General features: G+C 38.4%; 4 protein-coding genes across 7 annotated transcripts; all 4 read right to left on the reverse strand.

Annotated features, from left to right (window-relative positions):
• Positions 1-64: 64 nt before the first annotated feature.
• Positions 65-5,360, reverse strand: LOC111795318 (RNA-binding protein NOB1-like). Of its 2 annotated transcripts, none has more exons than XM_023677659.1 (5): positions 4,970-5,360; positions 1,145-2,243; positions 685-853; positions 487-606; positions 65-357 (listed from the first exon to the last, which is right to left on the reverse strand). In XM_023677659.1, exons 1-5 carry the CDS (start codon positions 5,286-5,288, stop codon positions 205-207), a joined length of 1,860 nt encoding a protein of 619 aa, XP_023533427.1. In that variant the 5' UTR covers positions 5,289-5,360; the 3' UTR covers positions 65-204. The 2 variants fall into 2 exon arrangements, with proteins under 2 accessions (XP_023533427.1, XP_023533425.1); XM_023677657.1 differs by lacking the exon at positions 4,970-5,360 and adding an exon at positions 3,453-3,842.
• Positions 5,361-5,943: 583 nt separating this feature from the next.
• Positions 5,944-8,911, reverse strand: LOC111794680 (serine racemase). Of its 3 annotated transcripts, none has more exons than XM_023676787.1 (7): positions 8,758-8,911; positions 8,068-8,296; positions 7,784-7,870; positions 7,477-7,707; positions 7,022-7,095; positions 6,723-6,909; positions 5,944-6,415 (listed from the first exon to the last, which is right to left on the reverse strand). In XM_023676787.1, exons 2-7 carry the CDS (start codon positions 8,241-8,243, stop codon positions 6,169-6,171), a joined length of 1,002 nt encoding a protein of 333 aa, XP_023532555.1. In that variant the 5' UTR covers positions 8,244-8,296; positions 8,758-8,911; the 3' UTR covers positions 5,944-6,168. The 3 variants fall into 3 exon arrangements, with proteins under 3 accessions (XP_023532555.1, XP_023532557.1, XP_023532556.1); XM_023676789.1 differs by lacking the exon at positions 8,758-8,911 and adding an exon at positions 8,479-8,727; XM_023676788.1 differs by lacking the exon at positions 8,758-8,911 and adding an exon at positions 8,369-8,466.
• A 300-nt stretch (positions 8,912-9,211) lies between these two features.
• Positions 9,212-11,750, reverse strand: LOC111795752 (oxalate--CoA ligase-like). The gene is made up of 4 exons (XM_023678317.1): positions 11,208-11,750; positions 9,969-11,013; positions 9,746-9,849; positions 9,212-9,651 (listed from the first exon to the last, which is right to left on the reverse strand). Exons 1-4 carry the CDS (start codon positions 11,406-11,408, stop codon positions 9,460-9,462), a joined length of 1,542 nt encoding a protein of 513 aa, XP_023534085.1. The 5' UTR covers positions 11,409-11,750; the 3' UTR covers positions 9,212-9,459.
• A 1,055-nt stretch (positions 11,751-12,805) lies between these two features.
• On the reverse strand, positions 12,806-14,395 carry LOC111794670 (ribosomal L1 domain-containing protein 1-like). The gene is made up of 2 exons (XM_023676770.1): positions 13,126-14,395; positions 12,806-12,985 (listed from the first exon to the last, which is right to left on the reverse strand). The coding sequence occupies exon 1, from the start codon at positions 14,269-14,271 to the stop codon at positions 13,132-13,134; it is 1,140 nt and encodes a 379-aa protein (XP_023532538.1). The 5' UTR covers positions 14,272-14,395; the 3' UTR covers positions 12,806-12,985; positions 13,126-13,131.
• Positions 14,396-15,788: the final 1,393 nt, after the last annotated feature.

Genomic DNA, 15,788 nt, shown 5'->3' on the forward strand with positions numbered 1-15,788 from the left:
GAACGTTTCTACCTTCATTGCAAATGTCTTAAGAGGAAATGAAAAAAATCAGAGCGGACAAGTATTTTGAAGAAAATTCAGGGCAAAATTGCACTCATTGTAAGCTCTTTAATTTGAATACATTAACTATACTCAATCACATAAGATATTCATCAAAATTGGAAACTCCTAGCAGCATTGAAAATCAAATGCATAAACAATAGTCTATTTATGATGAGACCGAGAGTAATGGTTATCGTTTGGATTTCTCTTCCCGCTAAAAACTGCCAAAGCTTGCCTTACGGGAGGCTGCAAAGGAGCTCTCTTATCAGTGTTATGATGGCTGAAGAAATCATCCACGGCAAAGAATTCGTCTCCCTGAGAATGAAAAATGGAGATTACAAGGTCATGAAGGTGAGTTGAAAACTTCAAGAATTCCGATCATAAATAAACCAAAACAACAGACTGGTTAAAGATAAATGTGAGGCAACTTGGATTGGAAATAACCTGTTTATTGACTTTCTTCTTGGTCTTGGGATGAAGAAACTTCTGCGGTAGTTGATCTTCACGTAAAACAAGATTCTTGGTTATGGCATCCCTTCCACCTTGGGGCAGAGGAAGTGAAAACTGTACATAAAAGGAAAAGGCACATTTGCAAATGAAATTAATTATTCTTCTGATGGACAATACAACCAGAGAAACTACCTTTGTGCCACGCAGAGTAATCCTTGGCTTACGGGAAGCTAACACAACTCCGTTTTCGCCAACTGTAACAGCTACCTTGCGCAAAGTTCCACCGTTTCCACACTTGGGACAAAAGATCTTTCCAATTTCAGCTGTGACATTGTAGCAGGCGTGACATTTCAAAATCCACCTGAACGACACATCATGAAGATTTGAGGACATAATACTACAATGCATGACTTCATCTCAAACTACTCAATCAACATACAAGGAAATTTATACTGACTCGGACCAGAAAGTTGGCTAGAGCTATAAAATGAACACAACCAAACCACCGACTGGAAAGAAGGTTGCCAAAAAGGTGAATCATTTAGTTGCGACTTTTGGATGATCGAATTTGATTATAAAAATGATTCGTAATTGGTGAGTTAACAAACTTTTAAAGATCACATAATAGCAAATCACCACTAAATATACATACCTATGCAGTTGGCGGATCTGCATTCCTCCTGGAGCCAACAAACGTAAACCCATTTGCAGAAGGACATTCTGCATTGCAAAGTCACCAGTTACACAAGCTACGCTTGATTCAGACAAGGATCGCAGCATCCAACTCTGATCACTGCTAATATCATCTATATTTGATGTGTCTACACTTTCATTAGTCTGACTTGAGTATTCTAAATGTTCCATCTCATCCTTGGCTGTATCGTTCATACCCTCAACAGCTACAATATTCTCCACCTCACTTATGTCCAATTCTTCTTTTTTCGAAGCGTCAAGCCCTTCCATGTGAAAGGCATTTAATGAATCTTCTTCCAACCTCATCTGATTCAAAATTTCAGAAAGGTTTTCATTGTTGTTTGTCCCTTCTGCTATCTGACAGTCATTCCCATTTCCGGTAATTGGTTCCGAGATTTGATCCTGTGATTGACCTGATCTGTTATTTTCCACTAGGACATCACCATCTGTGGTTTCAACATCTTGCTGACTGTCCTTTTCAGCTAAGGCCTCATAATATTCACGCCGGGCTTTCCTCCTAAGATATCTTCTCTGAGTACTTCGACTGACAGCAGGTGTCCAATCACCCTCATTGTCATCATATTGTCCCTGAGATGCATCAATTCCATCAGCCACCATTTTCTTCCCTTCGATATTAATTTCCTTTTTCTTTGGAGGATATTTCCTTGATCTTCTTGAACCACTCTCAGTTTCATCTTGATGCTCAGAGTTATGCTCATCCTTGTGCTCTAATGAAAGATCTTCGGATTGGCCATCTGAAGGGACTATGTTCAGGTTTAAATCCTGCAAAGGAAGGATCTTTGATGTGGTATCAAGCGGAGCATCAGCATCTTGCTCTAATGCTTCCCACTCTTCCAGATTAGGAACGTTAGAGCCCCACCCAGGCAAGTCTTTCTCAGGTAACCTCTTTGTATTAACCATGTGGACAGGGGGAGGACACTCACGGAGATGTTTGGTCCCATGGATCTGAGTCTCCAACGTGTAAGTGAGGGCAATAAGTTTAATATCAACATCTGAAAGGGTCTGTAAGTCACCAGTTGCCCTTGCAAACTTGATTACTGTAAGATTCAACAGAAAATACATAAGAGAGGTAGAAAAAAGGAATGCACACTGATATAGTGATATCGCTAAATCATTGTTGTTGGATGATGGAAGTCCCACATCGACTAATTTAGGGAATGATCATGGGTTTATAAGTGAGGAATACTAACTCCATTGGTATGAGGCCTTTTGGGGAAGCCCAAAGCAAAGCCATGAGAGCTTATGCTCAAAGTGGACAATATCATACCATTGTGGAGAGTCGTGTTCGTCTAACATGGTATCAGAGCCATGCCCTAAACTTAGTCGTGCCAATAGATTGGTAAATCCTCAAATCCTCAAATATCGAACAAAGAACTCCTAAAGAAAAGGAGCCAAGCCCCTCCTCGAAGGCAGTAAAAAATGACTAAGACTCCAAAGGAGTCGAGCCTCGATTAAGGGGAGGCGCACTTTGTTCGAGGGGAGGTGTTGGATGATGGAAGTCCCACATCGACTAATTTGGTTTATAAGTGAGGAATACTAACTCCATTGGTATGAGGCCTTTTGGGGAAACCCAAAGCAAAGCCATGAGAGCTTAGGCTCAAAGTGGACAATATCATACCATTGTGAAGAGTAGCGAGGAGGAATGCAGTGAGCTTCCTAGTGATGGATTTACTCATCGGGCCAGAGTCAACATCACCGCCAACAATGGTATCAGAGCCATGCCCTAAACTTAGTCGTGCCAATAGATTAGTAAATCCTCAAATCCTCAAATATCGAACAAAGAACTCCTAAAGAAAAGGAGCCAAGCCCCTCCTCGAAGGCAGTAAAAAATGACTAAGACTCCAAAGGAGTCGAGCCTCGATTAAGGGGAGGCGCACTTTGTTCGAGGGGAGGTGTTGGATGATGGAAGTCCCACATCGACTAATTTGGTTTATAAGTGAGGAATACTAACTCCATTGGTATGAGGCCTTTTGGGGAAACCCAAAGCAAAGCCATGAGAGCTTAGGCTCAAAGTGGACAATATCATACCATTGTGGAGAGTCGTGTTCGTCTAACAATTGTTATTTCAAAAAGACTTTCACTTCGAAAACACGACTCTCAGAAAAACCATCCCAAACTCACTCTAACAGCAGTTCCGCTTAAAGCTTACATCAGAGCGGTCCTTACAAACAACAACCGTTTAAACGTCAAACTAACAACACAATTAACGCGTAGAAACAGACAGGAACTATAATTCAACAGTCTACCTTTATTGAGAGCTTCGGGGGAGGGATCCATGGATTCGAGAGTGAAAGGGACGAAGGCGAGTCTGTGGCGAGAGACGGGATCGCGAACCTCATCCAAAACCTCAGGAACGGAAACAAATTTGTCCGCGCAGGTGGAGAGCTTTTCTCCCCCTTGAATGATGGCATTGGCATCAACAACAGCAACAGCAACGCCTTGACTGGACTTGCAGCTGTCGGCGAATACTTGGACGGTGGAGGTAGGAGTCTGATGCTGAGGCTTCGGAGCAGGTTGAGATTTGACGACATTGCTCCAGCATGAAGCCGGAGAAGGGCTCTCCATGGCTGCAAGAAGTAGAGGGAGAACGAACGCGAAAGCTTGAAACAGGGTATTGGGGCTTAATACTGACTGAAACCCTAAAACCCTAAAAAGAAAAATTGGATCAGTCTCCAATTACGTGGCGAAGGGGTATAAACGTCGTCGTATTGAATTAACATGCAAAGGCAAACTGCGCGAATATTTTTTTTATACAAAATAATTCCCGATAATTCTCGTTATTTTGGTTGAAATATTGCTTGGGTTAAAGCGTATTATTTAATTAAAAAATAAAAATCTTAAATTTATTATCTTCCTTTAAAATTTTAATTATTTTATAACAAATTTTTTCTTAACACTTTTAAAGTAAACAAACTTAATTTTAAAAAATAAAAATAAAACAAATGCCAAACAATTCTCAACAATATAAGTATTAATCATAAATTTACAAAAATGGGATGTATTATTATAAAATTTTCATAAATTATTTATAAATGGTTTATAAGTGAGGAATACTAACTCCATTGGTATGAGGCCTTTTGGGGAAACCCAAAGCAAAGCCATGAGAGCTTAGGCTCAAAGTGGACAATATCATACCATTGTGAAGAGTAGCGAGGAGGAATGCAGTGAGCTTCCTAGTGATGGATTTACTCATCGGGCCAGAGTCAACATCACCGCCAACAATGGTATCAGAGCCATGCCCTAAACTTAGTCGTGCCAATAGATTAGTAAATCCTCAAATCCTCAAATATCGAACAAAGAACTCCTAAAGAAAAGGAGCCAAGCCCCTCCTCGAAGGCAGTAAAAAATGACTAAGACTCCAAAGGAGTCGAGCCTCGATTAAGGGGAGGCGCACTTTGTTCGAGGGGAGGTGTTGGATGATGGAAGTCCCACATCGACTAATTTGGTTTATAAGTGAGGAATACTAACTCCATTGGTATGAGGCCTTTTGGGGAAACCCAAAGCAAAGCCATGAGAGCTTAGGCTCAAAGTGGACAATATCATACCATTGTGGAGAGTCGTGTTCGTCTAACAATTGTTATTTCAAAAAGACTTTCACTTCGAAAACACGACTCTCAGAAAAACCATCCCAAACTCACTCTAACAGCAGTTCCGCTTAAAGCTTACATCAGAGCGGTCCTTACAAACAACAACCGTTTAAACGTCAAACTAACAACACAATTAACGCGTAGAAACAGACAGGAACTATAATTCAACAGTCTACCTTTATTGAGAGCTTCGGGGGAGGGATCCATGGATTCGAGAGTGAAAGGGACGAAGGCGAGTCTGTGGCGAGAGACGGGATCGCGAACCTCATCCAAAACCTCAGGAACGGAAACAAATTTGTCCGCGCAGGTGGAGAGCTTTTCTCCCCCTTGAATGATGGCATTGGCATCAACAACAGCAACAGCAACGCCTTGACTGGACTTGCAGCTGTCGGCGAATACTTGGACGGTGGAGGTAGGAGTCTGATGCTGAGGCTTCGGAGCAGGTTGAGATTTGACGACATTGCTCCAGCATGAAGCCGGAGAAGGGCTCTCCATGGCTGCAAGAAGTAGAGGGAGAACGAACGCGAAAGCTTGAAACAGGGTATTGGGGCTTAATACTGACTGAAACCCTAAAACCCTAAAAAGAAAAATTGGATCAGTCTCCAATTACGTGGCGAAGGGGTATAAACGTCGTCGTATTGAATTAACATGCAAAGGCAAACTGCGCGAATATTTTTTTTATACAAAATAATTCCCGATAATTCTCGTTATTTTGGTTGAAATATTGCTTGGGTTAAAGCGTATTATTTAATTAAAAAATAAAAATCTTAAATTTATTATCTTCCTTTAAAATTTTAATTATTTTATAACAAATTTTTTCTTAACACTTTTAAAGTAAACAAACTTAATTTTAAAAAATAAAAATAAAACAAATGCCAAACAATTCTCAACAATATAAGTATTAATCATAAATTTACAAAAATGGGATGTATTATTATAAAATTTTCATAAATTATTTATAAAAGCATTATTAAACTTTGAACTGTGACCTATCCAACTTTAAAAATTATTTAATAAATTAAAGAACTATTAGAACATACATTGGGTTCATAATTAACATTCATAATTTTTTTTAGTTCAACTTGGTAAGTTGAACGTCTGATATTTTACGTTGAAGACATGACTTAATCAAAATGAAATATAGAAACGATTAGAGTAAAAGTATTGGCGCAAATTGATTTCTTCATGGAATTGAAGTCATTTTAAGTTCATATTGTTGCAAGTCAAACTTCAAATTCCATCACAGAACCAATCTATCAAAGAAAACAACAGTGTAAACATAAAACAGCTGCAGCCTGCAGGATGAAACTAGACAATGTATACTTCAGATCATCAAGCAAGGATCAATATGAATTCCATGGATGAGAATCAAGCTTCATTTTTCATATGAATTCCATAGCATGCCAAGGTCAACGTTACCTCCTGAAAGTATAATGCCAATGCGGTTGCAGTCCTTCCATGAAGGGTTTTGCTTGAAACTGTCGGAGAGAACAGCAGCAAGGCCTATTGCTCCACTAGGTTCCACAACAACTTTCAGTATTTCAAGACAAAGTCTCATTGCTTCGACTATCTCCGAGTCCTCTACAGTTATTATATCGTCCACCAAATCTCGTACTATCGGCCTGATCAGAAAATTAGGAATCGAAGTTATCTAGTGGGAAATGAAATCAATAGAAAGGGAAGATATCTTTTTGAGTTTTTAACCAATCAAGCAAAGCTTGCATTTAAGTTGTTGAGCATGTTTGGAAATGATTTTGAATTGACCAAAACCAGGTAGACTCAGCTTGAGTAGAGTTGGACGCACTTACATGAGTCAAATATGTCAATCATAGACTCAGCTTTCTTTGCTCAGAGTTACCTAAATCTAATCCAAGAGTCAAACATTTCCTAAGGTTAAAGAAAATTTTAATAACACAAAAGTTATATTACCAGGTAAGGTCACCGAGAAAAGCTCGAAGACCATCGGCTATGGTGTTGGTCTCGGCCAATATTACTATCTCACCAGCTGCTTTTGACAAGGCTGCATCATTAGCTCCCTTAGGTTCTGCTGCAAAAATCCGGATGGCAGGATTGATGGCTTTTGCAGCCACAGAAATTCCAGATATCAAACCACCACCTACATTTTCATGGTGAGGGGTTTCAGAAGGATACAAGTCCAATGGGACTATCAACTAAGAGAGTGCATGAAATAAATGATGAAAGGAATAAGAAGTTCCAATCAAACAAACCGCTTATCGGGACGATTAAAGTGTCTAATTGTGGGACTTGTTCTAGAAGCTCCAACGAGATAGTACCTTGCCCGCTGCAAGAACAATTCAACATGTCATAACTCATCCATTTCGGTAGTGTAAAACCAAGTTCCTTTGATGAACACTAGTTTTGTTACCAAAAAAATGGATCCGAAGTCAACCAACAAAATTCATTGAGAGTAAGAGTAAACATAGATTCTGTTTATTTAACTTCATCAGCTTTCTGATATCACAAAATTCATTGGGAGTTTAACAAGCTTTCATAAATACAACTTTCTTAGTTCATCTTTTAGAACTCGAGCCAAGAACACAGTAGTACAACCTATACAACAGAGCATGTTCAAGCAGGCCTGTAGCTTTCTTAGTTCATTCTTTTAACACTCTTTTGCGTGTAGAATAAGATATTAATCGAACAAAATGAAACAATATTTTACCTTATTATGCGTCCATCATTATATGGATGTATAAGTAACGCACCAGTTTCTTGCATAACCTTCGAGGCGACCATCTCTCTCGACTGTATTGTGGCTTTGCTCCGAATAACCTGACCACCATAACGTATCACATTTTCAACTTTACATTTTGGAGCATTTTCTGGTATAACTATATATGCAGGGATCCCTCGCAGTTTTGCAGCCAAAGACAAAGCTGCAGCATGGTTGCCACTAATTTCAGAGACCATTATCAGTTGAATATTCTCAAAAAACTTCAAACAAGTATATTGTTTTGTCCAGAGCAAACCTGCTGTGTGTCACAACCCCTTTAGCAGCTTGTTCATCATCAAGTGAATATATAGCATTGCAGGCACCTCTGAATTTAAAGGCTCCACTAAACAGCCATTTGAGATAGCAACACATGTTAGATTTCCATTGGAAACCATGGATTTTAATTTCTAAGAACTAAGTTCTTCCAAACTTATTTGAATGTTTGTGACATTTATTTCAAACAAATAAATAACAAAGACTACCACCATTTGAATCAGAACACACATAATCTTTCATTTCACCATTGGTTAAGCTACTCACCCCTTCTGGAAACATTCACATTTGAAGAAAAGCTGTTTTCCTGAAGCAGCATTAATACTCTCAGAGGTCAAAACTGGGGTTTGATGGGCGAAAGGTTGGATTCTTATCCTGGCCTCCTCTATGGAGGAAAGATCAGCAGCATACTTTTTCTTCTCGTTTGGACTCTCCACGTTCATTCTACCAGCAAGAATCAGCACAGGGGAAAGAAATTCTGCAACAAGCTCCAATCCTGAGCAAAATCAAGACAACTCTCAGTTAATGACTTTTCATTCGATGAATGTTTGAACCAGATTGTGCACACCTTAACTATTCTCACCGAAGAACTGATCCTTCAACCTTTGAACTACGGATTGACTTCAATAAATTACAAACTCATAAAACAAACAAGAGTTTACATAAACTGAAGTGAATCTCATTAATCAACACAGTTCCAACGCACAGCTAAACAAAACTAATCGGTAATCTTCAACCGAACAAACCAAATTGAAGAATGCTGAATTTGAATATCCAAATTTGGAATCCATTTCTTCTTACAAAAAACAAACAGAAATCAATTACAAAACGCATCCCATTTCAGTTCAATCTGGGAATAAGTCCATACGAAATTACCAGGCACTGTTTACATCAAAATTCTGTAATTAGCGCAAGAAATTAAGAAAACATAAATCCAGAAGAGTTAGACGAACTTACTGTACTTTTAAGCACAGACAAAGAATTGCGTTTCTTTCGATAGAAACCAAACAGTTTATCTGCTGCGTTGAAAATGTGGTTGCTTTTTCTCGCTACCTCCGTCCCGGCTCCCTTCCCCTTTCCTCCCCGAGCCAAGCTCGCTCAAACGCTGCCGTTTCGAGAGATACGCTTGTTGAATAGTATATGCCCTTTTAATTAAGTCGTAATTAATTGTCCACGCTGGATTTTTATTAAGTCATTGGTTTTTTAAAATTAAGATTGTTTACTAGACGATTAAAAGAAATTACAAGTTATTATTGTTTTTCAATTTTGAATAAAAATTCGAAACGATAAAAAATGGTAAAAAAACAAATATAAAATTAAAAAATAAATAGCTAAAAACTAAATATTTTTACATAATACGATTATTTATTTTATTTTTCACTTTTTAAAATTTAACTAAAATTCAAATAGATAATGCGAATTATCTCCGCAGAGGATTTCTTCATATATTTAAAAGAAAAACTATCTTATTTTCATTTTGGTTGAAATATAAAAACAACATTTTATTACAATTTCCCAATTCCCCACGATGGGAACACGTCATCATCATCGGGACTCGGTTCACTCGTTCACGCGATTCCCAAACCTCGCCGAACTTCCAAACACACCATTGATTGCATAAAAACTATTCCAAATCCTTGAAAAACCATACAGTTCGGATCAAGCTTTGGCGCTAACAAAATGCTCTGCCACGAATCGGCGTTGGATCTTTCCGGAAGCAGTTTTTGGTAAGAAATCCGTGATGAACACCTTCTTCGGAATCTTGAAGGAGGCAAGGTTCTTCTTGCAAAATCGCAGCACCTCCGCTTCGTCGATCGAGCTTCCCTCCCTCGGAATTACGGCGCAATTGATCTGGAGAAGCATCGGTTAGAATTTAACCATGTAAATCACCTAGTGGATGGATAGGAATCGATTGATTTAAGGATCAACGGTACGTTTTTCTTACCTCTTCGCCGTATTTTTCGTCGGGGACTCCGAAGGCGACGGCCTGAGCAATGTCGGCGTGAGAAAGAAGCACGGCGTCTACTTCGATTGGAGAGATCTTCTCACCTGAATCAAGACGGTGAAAATCAGATCAGATTAGTAGTTTTATTGACGTTATTTTCATGATCAATGGCGATTTGTTTATTGTTTAGAGTTAGAAACTAATTCTGAGTTGAATTTTGTACCTCCACGGTTAATGAGCTCCTTGATCCGGCCGACGAGATGCAAGTATCCGTCGGAGTCGAAGAACCCGATATCGCCGGTGTGGAACCATCCGAATGAGAAGGTGGCCTTGTTAGCCTCTGGATTGTTTTTGTATCCCTTCGTCACATTTGGTCCTCTAATGCACACTTCTCCTTTAACACCTTCCGGTTGTATCACGCCGTTCTCATCCAGAATCGCCATTTCTTGACCGATCGGCTTCCCTACCGATCCGGCTTTGTGCACGCCGTCCTCCGGTAACGGATTGGACGCCATTAGATGCGACGCTTCGGTCATCGCGTAAGACTCCAGAACCGGAGCTCCGAATGATTTTTCCAATCGTTCCAAAATCGATGGTGCAAGCGACGCGCTACAGCTCCGAATAAACCGGAGCTTTGGATACGACGGTTCAGGCTTACTGAAATGGCGGTCGAGTATGATTTGGTGAATCGTAGGGACCGCAGTGTACCACGTCGCGTTATAGGCGACCATATCGGACCAAAACGTTGAAGCAGAGAAGCGTCCGGCAGCTGGAAGAGTCACAGCGGCTCCGGAGATCAGTGATGATAGCAATCCTGCCATTAGTCCGTGAACGTGAAACAACGGAAGAACGAGCACGGTCGAGTCGGACTCAGAGAGTTTGTACACCGATTTGATGTTCTGAACAGAAGCGGCGAGGTTTTGTTGAGTTAGCGGTACGCCCTTCGGCCGGCTGGTGGTGCCGGAGGTGTGAAGGAATAGCGCAGCGTCGGACGGATCGTTAACGATTTCCGACATATTCACCTCCGATTCGTTTGGAGACGGAAAGAAATCGAGAAACGCATCGCCGCTCGCCAGATTCACATTTACTTGAGGAATATTGAGCTTCGATGCGGCGGTTTGTGCCGATGGAATTCCTTCTTTCGATGTAAGGAGTAGTTTCGATTCCGAGTCCGATAAGTAAAACTCGAACTCCTCAGCCGTGTAAGCCGAATTCAATGGTGCAGCGGTGGCTCGGCAGCGGATTATGGCCAAAAACGTGATCACAAACTGCAAGGAAATACACCTAATCATTAATTTCGTACATAGGAAGGTGAATCACTGATAATAGTCCTTGCTGCCAGTAAATTTTGATTCCGCAGGAATCAAATCAGAGAAGAAAGAGGTCAAAATCAAATCAGAAAAGAAAGGAGATGCACAGAATCAGAAAAGTAACAGAAAAATGGAGTACATCGCAGACGAACCTCAACAGTATTGGGGAAGGTGAGCGCCACCACATCTCCGGCATTAACACCGGCATCCACCAAGCGAGAGGCGGCATGTTCGATTAGCTCCTGCAACCGCTCATGTGTCAGGTCTAATTTTCCGGCGACTGAGAGAGCCCGGCGGTGAGGAAATTGAGAAGCTGCCTTCTTCAACAAGCCAGTCAAGGTACTGTTCTCCATCTCTCTCTCTCTCTCCTTTACTGTTCCTCCCTGATATTTCAGAATCAAAACGCTTCAAAATTGATGAACGATTGAGGAACAGGGAAATTGGGATTTTGAAGATGAAAAAAGACAAACACGATAAGAAAGAAAATTGGAAGTTTGTCCAGAAATCAATACACGAATTGAGGGGTGGGTGTTTTTGAAGATCGAGAAAGAACATGAAAGATTAATATAGGATTTTGGAGGTGCGAAAGGTTGGCCTCGTGGAGGTTCAAACTGCACACAACCTTTGTGCCACGTATAAGTGGCCAAAACTGAAATTGGCTTCTCAAAATTTCCTTGAAAGTTCCGTTTCCAAAACTATTTTTTTAATTTTCTTGTCATTTTAAGAGGAAGAACTTTTGGAGAGAGAATCGTACTTTCCTAATATATTTTTATTCGCATTTTAAAATTTTAAAATCAAGACTGATATTAAAAAGGATAAAACTTTAAAAATACATTATTTCTCTTTCTGTGTTATAAACCCTTCATTTCTTTTCATGGTTAAGCTAAGTATAATCTCACTGAGGCTAAATTGATAATATATATATATATATATTCTTATCCCTAATAAATTTTAAAAAAATTCAAAAATATCATTCTCATATTTTAGGATTTCTTTTTTTTTTTCTTAAATACTCTTGAATTTTTTTTTAAGTGCCGTAAGCTTGAGAAATATCTGTCTCTGTTTTTTAGTTAAATATTAAGAAGAAAGAGATTGACGTGGCTTAGTCTGCATCTAAACTAATAAAAAAATATATTTTTTATTCAACAAAAGTGGTCGATATTGATTTTCTAGTTAATAAAGTATGCAGTTAAGCTATTTTAGTATAAAATTAACAAAGATAAATATAGATTTATTTGATTTTTGAGAACCAAACAAGTAAATATGATAAAAAAAAAAATATTTTTTTAGTCCCTACTAAATTTAGTTTTCACATTTTACTGCCTACATTTTGTCTCTTTACCTCAGTTTATTCTTTAATTTCTAATAGACTTTCCTCTTTATCTTTATAAATATATTTGCGAGGAATCAATCTTTTGTTGCATAAAAGAACAATAACGTAAAAAGAGTGAAAAAGGGAAAATCGAATTTCAAAAAATGTGGACGAAAAGGTGCATTGAATTCGTAAGGAAATTGGATGGCCATCCAGATTTGAATAAAGCCATATAATTATTATGGCTTCTCGGCCACCTGCTTTGTCATTCAATCACATACAATAATTGAATTAAGCTCTAGAAACAACTAAAGTTTCCTTTATTGAGTCGTTCTTGGTGGATTTCTATTCTACACTTTGCCTTTTCCTCTTTACCTTTTGGCATTGCAACCTCCAAAATCTTCATCACCAAACTCCTCAAATGATTTTATCACCAGGTAAACACCAAACATCAAGGTTTATAGAATTTCTTTAACAAATAACACCCATTACACATATAAATCAATCAGTTCATTTTCTGAACCTAATGAAAACAAAAATGGAAAATGATATGAGTTACTCAAAATTTGCTTACTTGTATCAGGAACAATAATACCCTTGAAGAAGAAGAAGAGACAGATCAAATCATTTCACTTCTTTCAACTTCTTTGTCTTTTTCACCTTCTTCCCACTGGATTCTTCATCTCCATTCTTCTTCTTCTTCTTCTTCATCTTCTTCNTCAGGAACAATAATACCCTTGAAGAAGAAGAAGAGACAGATCAAATCATTTCACTTCTTTCAACTTCTTTGTCTTTTTCACCTTCTTCCCACTGGATTCTTCATCTCCATTCTTCTTCTTCTTCTTCTTCGATGTTTTCTCGACATTCAACTCACTTTGAAGCTCTTCCTTCGTTTTCTTTACTCTACTCCATTTCTTACCCTTTTCGATATTCTCACTAACCTCATCAACATCACTGTCCTGTTCATCTTCTTCTTCAGATAGCTTTAAGCCATTACTGTCCATATAACGAACTTCATGTATCCTCCCCTTCTTCTTGCCCAACTTCTTCTCCTTTTTGTTATTGACCTTTACAGGAGTAGGACTCTTACCTGCATCTGCTATTTCTTTGTTTGTTTCCTCTTCTTTACCCCTCACGGCCGCCTCAATCTTCATTTTCAACTCCGGCACTGTTTGGTAAAGTGGCAATGCAATAGATTCCAGGACCTTCAAATGAAATGATTGCACATTGCTCCATTTCTTAGGCACAATCTCTGCAATCCCATCAATGGCCGCAATCACATTATTCACGATCTCTTCAACTTCCATTGACGTCTTTGCCACTTTCACCACACTACAAGTCCCTCTCCTCAAATACAACAAACCCGACGAACAGCTCTTCTCGATCTGTTCTTTCCAATTCTTATGCCTCAAATTCAACGGCACTGGAATTTTTTTCTTCTTGAAAAAGTGCTTCCCCAACAGACTCGGCAGCATTGGAATAACCCGATCATCGGCGAAAAACATATCGTACGAATCGCAGAGCTTCCGTTTCGCTTCAAAGGGGCGGTAATCGGATTTAAGCTTCGACAGCTTGATGACCTTCGAAATCGGGATGTTTTCCGACTGGATTTTCTTCCTGGCGTCGTCTTTGGTAAGATTGGACTTGGTTCTATCGTCGATTATGAGGCAGAGTTCAGACGATTCAGAACGAAGAGGATGGGGAAGAGGGATTTTGTAAGGGTTTGTACGACCTTTTGGAGGGATTTTCTTGAGAGTAACGACGAGGTATAAAAAATCCTCCTGGTCCAGAAGTTGAGGCTTCTCTCGTTTGGAACTTCGCCATTGAAGGAGGGATTCGACGGCTTTCTCCGCCGTTTCCCGACGAACTCTGGAAGAGAGAGTATCAGAATCCGGCGAAGCCATGAGAAGAAGTTGAAGTTGGAGGGGTTTTAGGGTCAACGGAAATTTAGGGTTTTATTGAAAGAAAATTAGGGCTCTATATAATTTTATTGGGCTTTTGGTCCATGGGCTTTATTTTGTAGGGCTCTATATAATTTTATTGGGCTTTTGGTCCATGGGCTTTATTTTGGGCTACATTCTTTTTTGGGCTTTACAGCAAACCATAAATATTTATTTATAAAACTGTCCAAAATATTTACAATAATATATTAAAGGCCGATGGAAGCAGGAAAAGAGTGAGCAAATTACAGGTGTCCCTTGGTATAACACAAAAAGGCACGAGATACCACTTTAGAAAAGCTATAATTTTAACGTTGTGTTAAGGTTTATGGGCCAAGGGACAGTCTCAGATATACAATTTTTATGTGGTGTAGGCCTCTCAAAAGGTAATGAAAGCGTGCAAAGATTTAATTAGGCCAAACGGAGATTGGCCCTCAAGTGCAAAAGCAGAATGGAGCTTAATCACAAGACCCACCCAACGAGCAGGGACGAAAGTCAACCTTAGTGATCTAATGGTGTCGAGTAAAGAGTTGTTGCTCAACGGATAAAAGTTACTACAAGGTTAACAAGTTAATCTTCACCCAGGTATTTTTACAATTTATTTTACTAAAAAGGGTTTAAAATAATTAGAATGGGAACGGAGAAGGCCCCGTTCCCGCCCCTAGATATCTCTGGTTATGTATTGATTAAGAAATTTTTTATAAGAAAAATCATATATTAAAATTATGATATAAATTGGAAGGTGGTAGCTCGGCCAAGTTGCTCAATAAAAAGTTTTTTTTTTTTTTTTAAGAAAAAAAAAAACTAATATGTATTGCTTAGAAACCTATTTTCTATCAAAATTTTACCAACCATTTCATACCCAAAAAAAGATTATTTGTTTATTTTTTACATATCAATATGCAAGTTCCATTATAGATGAAAAATTAAAATAATGTCATATTTCTAAAATGACACAAATTAGTCTTTGAAAAATGGAGGAAAATGGGAACAAATTGTATAATAATAATAATTTTCATTCAAATGTAAAAGAAAGCTCATACAATAAATTAATATGTTCAATCAATTAAAATACTATATCTTAAAAAGAAAAAGATTCAAAGATCATTGAATATACCATATCATAATAGATATAAAATATTATTTAATTCATTTAAACATAATAAAATAATATTGCATTTTATATGATGGATGGCCACCATCTCCACCACACCCTCACACCAATAATCTTAAAAGTAATTTGCTCAAAACTTTATTAAGATTATTAAATGAGAAGTCACAAACTAAGGATTAAAAAAACCCACTTATAATCCAATTTGGATTATCCAATTAAAGCGGATTAAACCTTTGGTGGAGCACTTTGCAAAAAGCATATTATATAATTAATTTGTACCTAATTTCGATTGAATTAAATGTTTTTTTTAATCGTGTAAGAAATATATATTCCTCAAAAGTACGAGCGTTCAACGATTAAGTAACCA

This window comes from Cucurbita pepo, chromosome LG05, assembly GCF_002806865.2.
Source record: "Cucurbita pepo subsp. pepo cultivar mu-cu-16 chromosome LG05, ASM280686v2, whole genome shotgun sequence".
NCBI classification, from domain to species: Eukaryota; Viridiplantae; Streptophyta; class Magnoliopsida; order Cucurbitales; family Cucurbitaceae; genus Cucurbita; species Cucurbita pepo.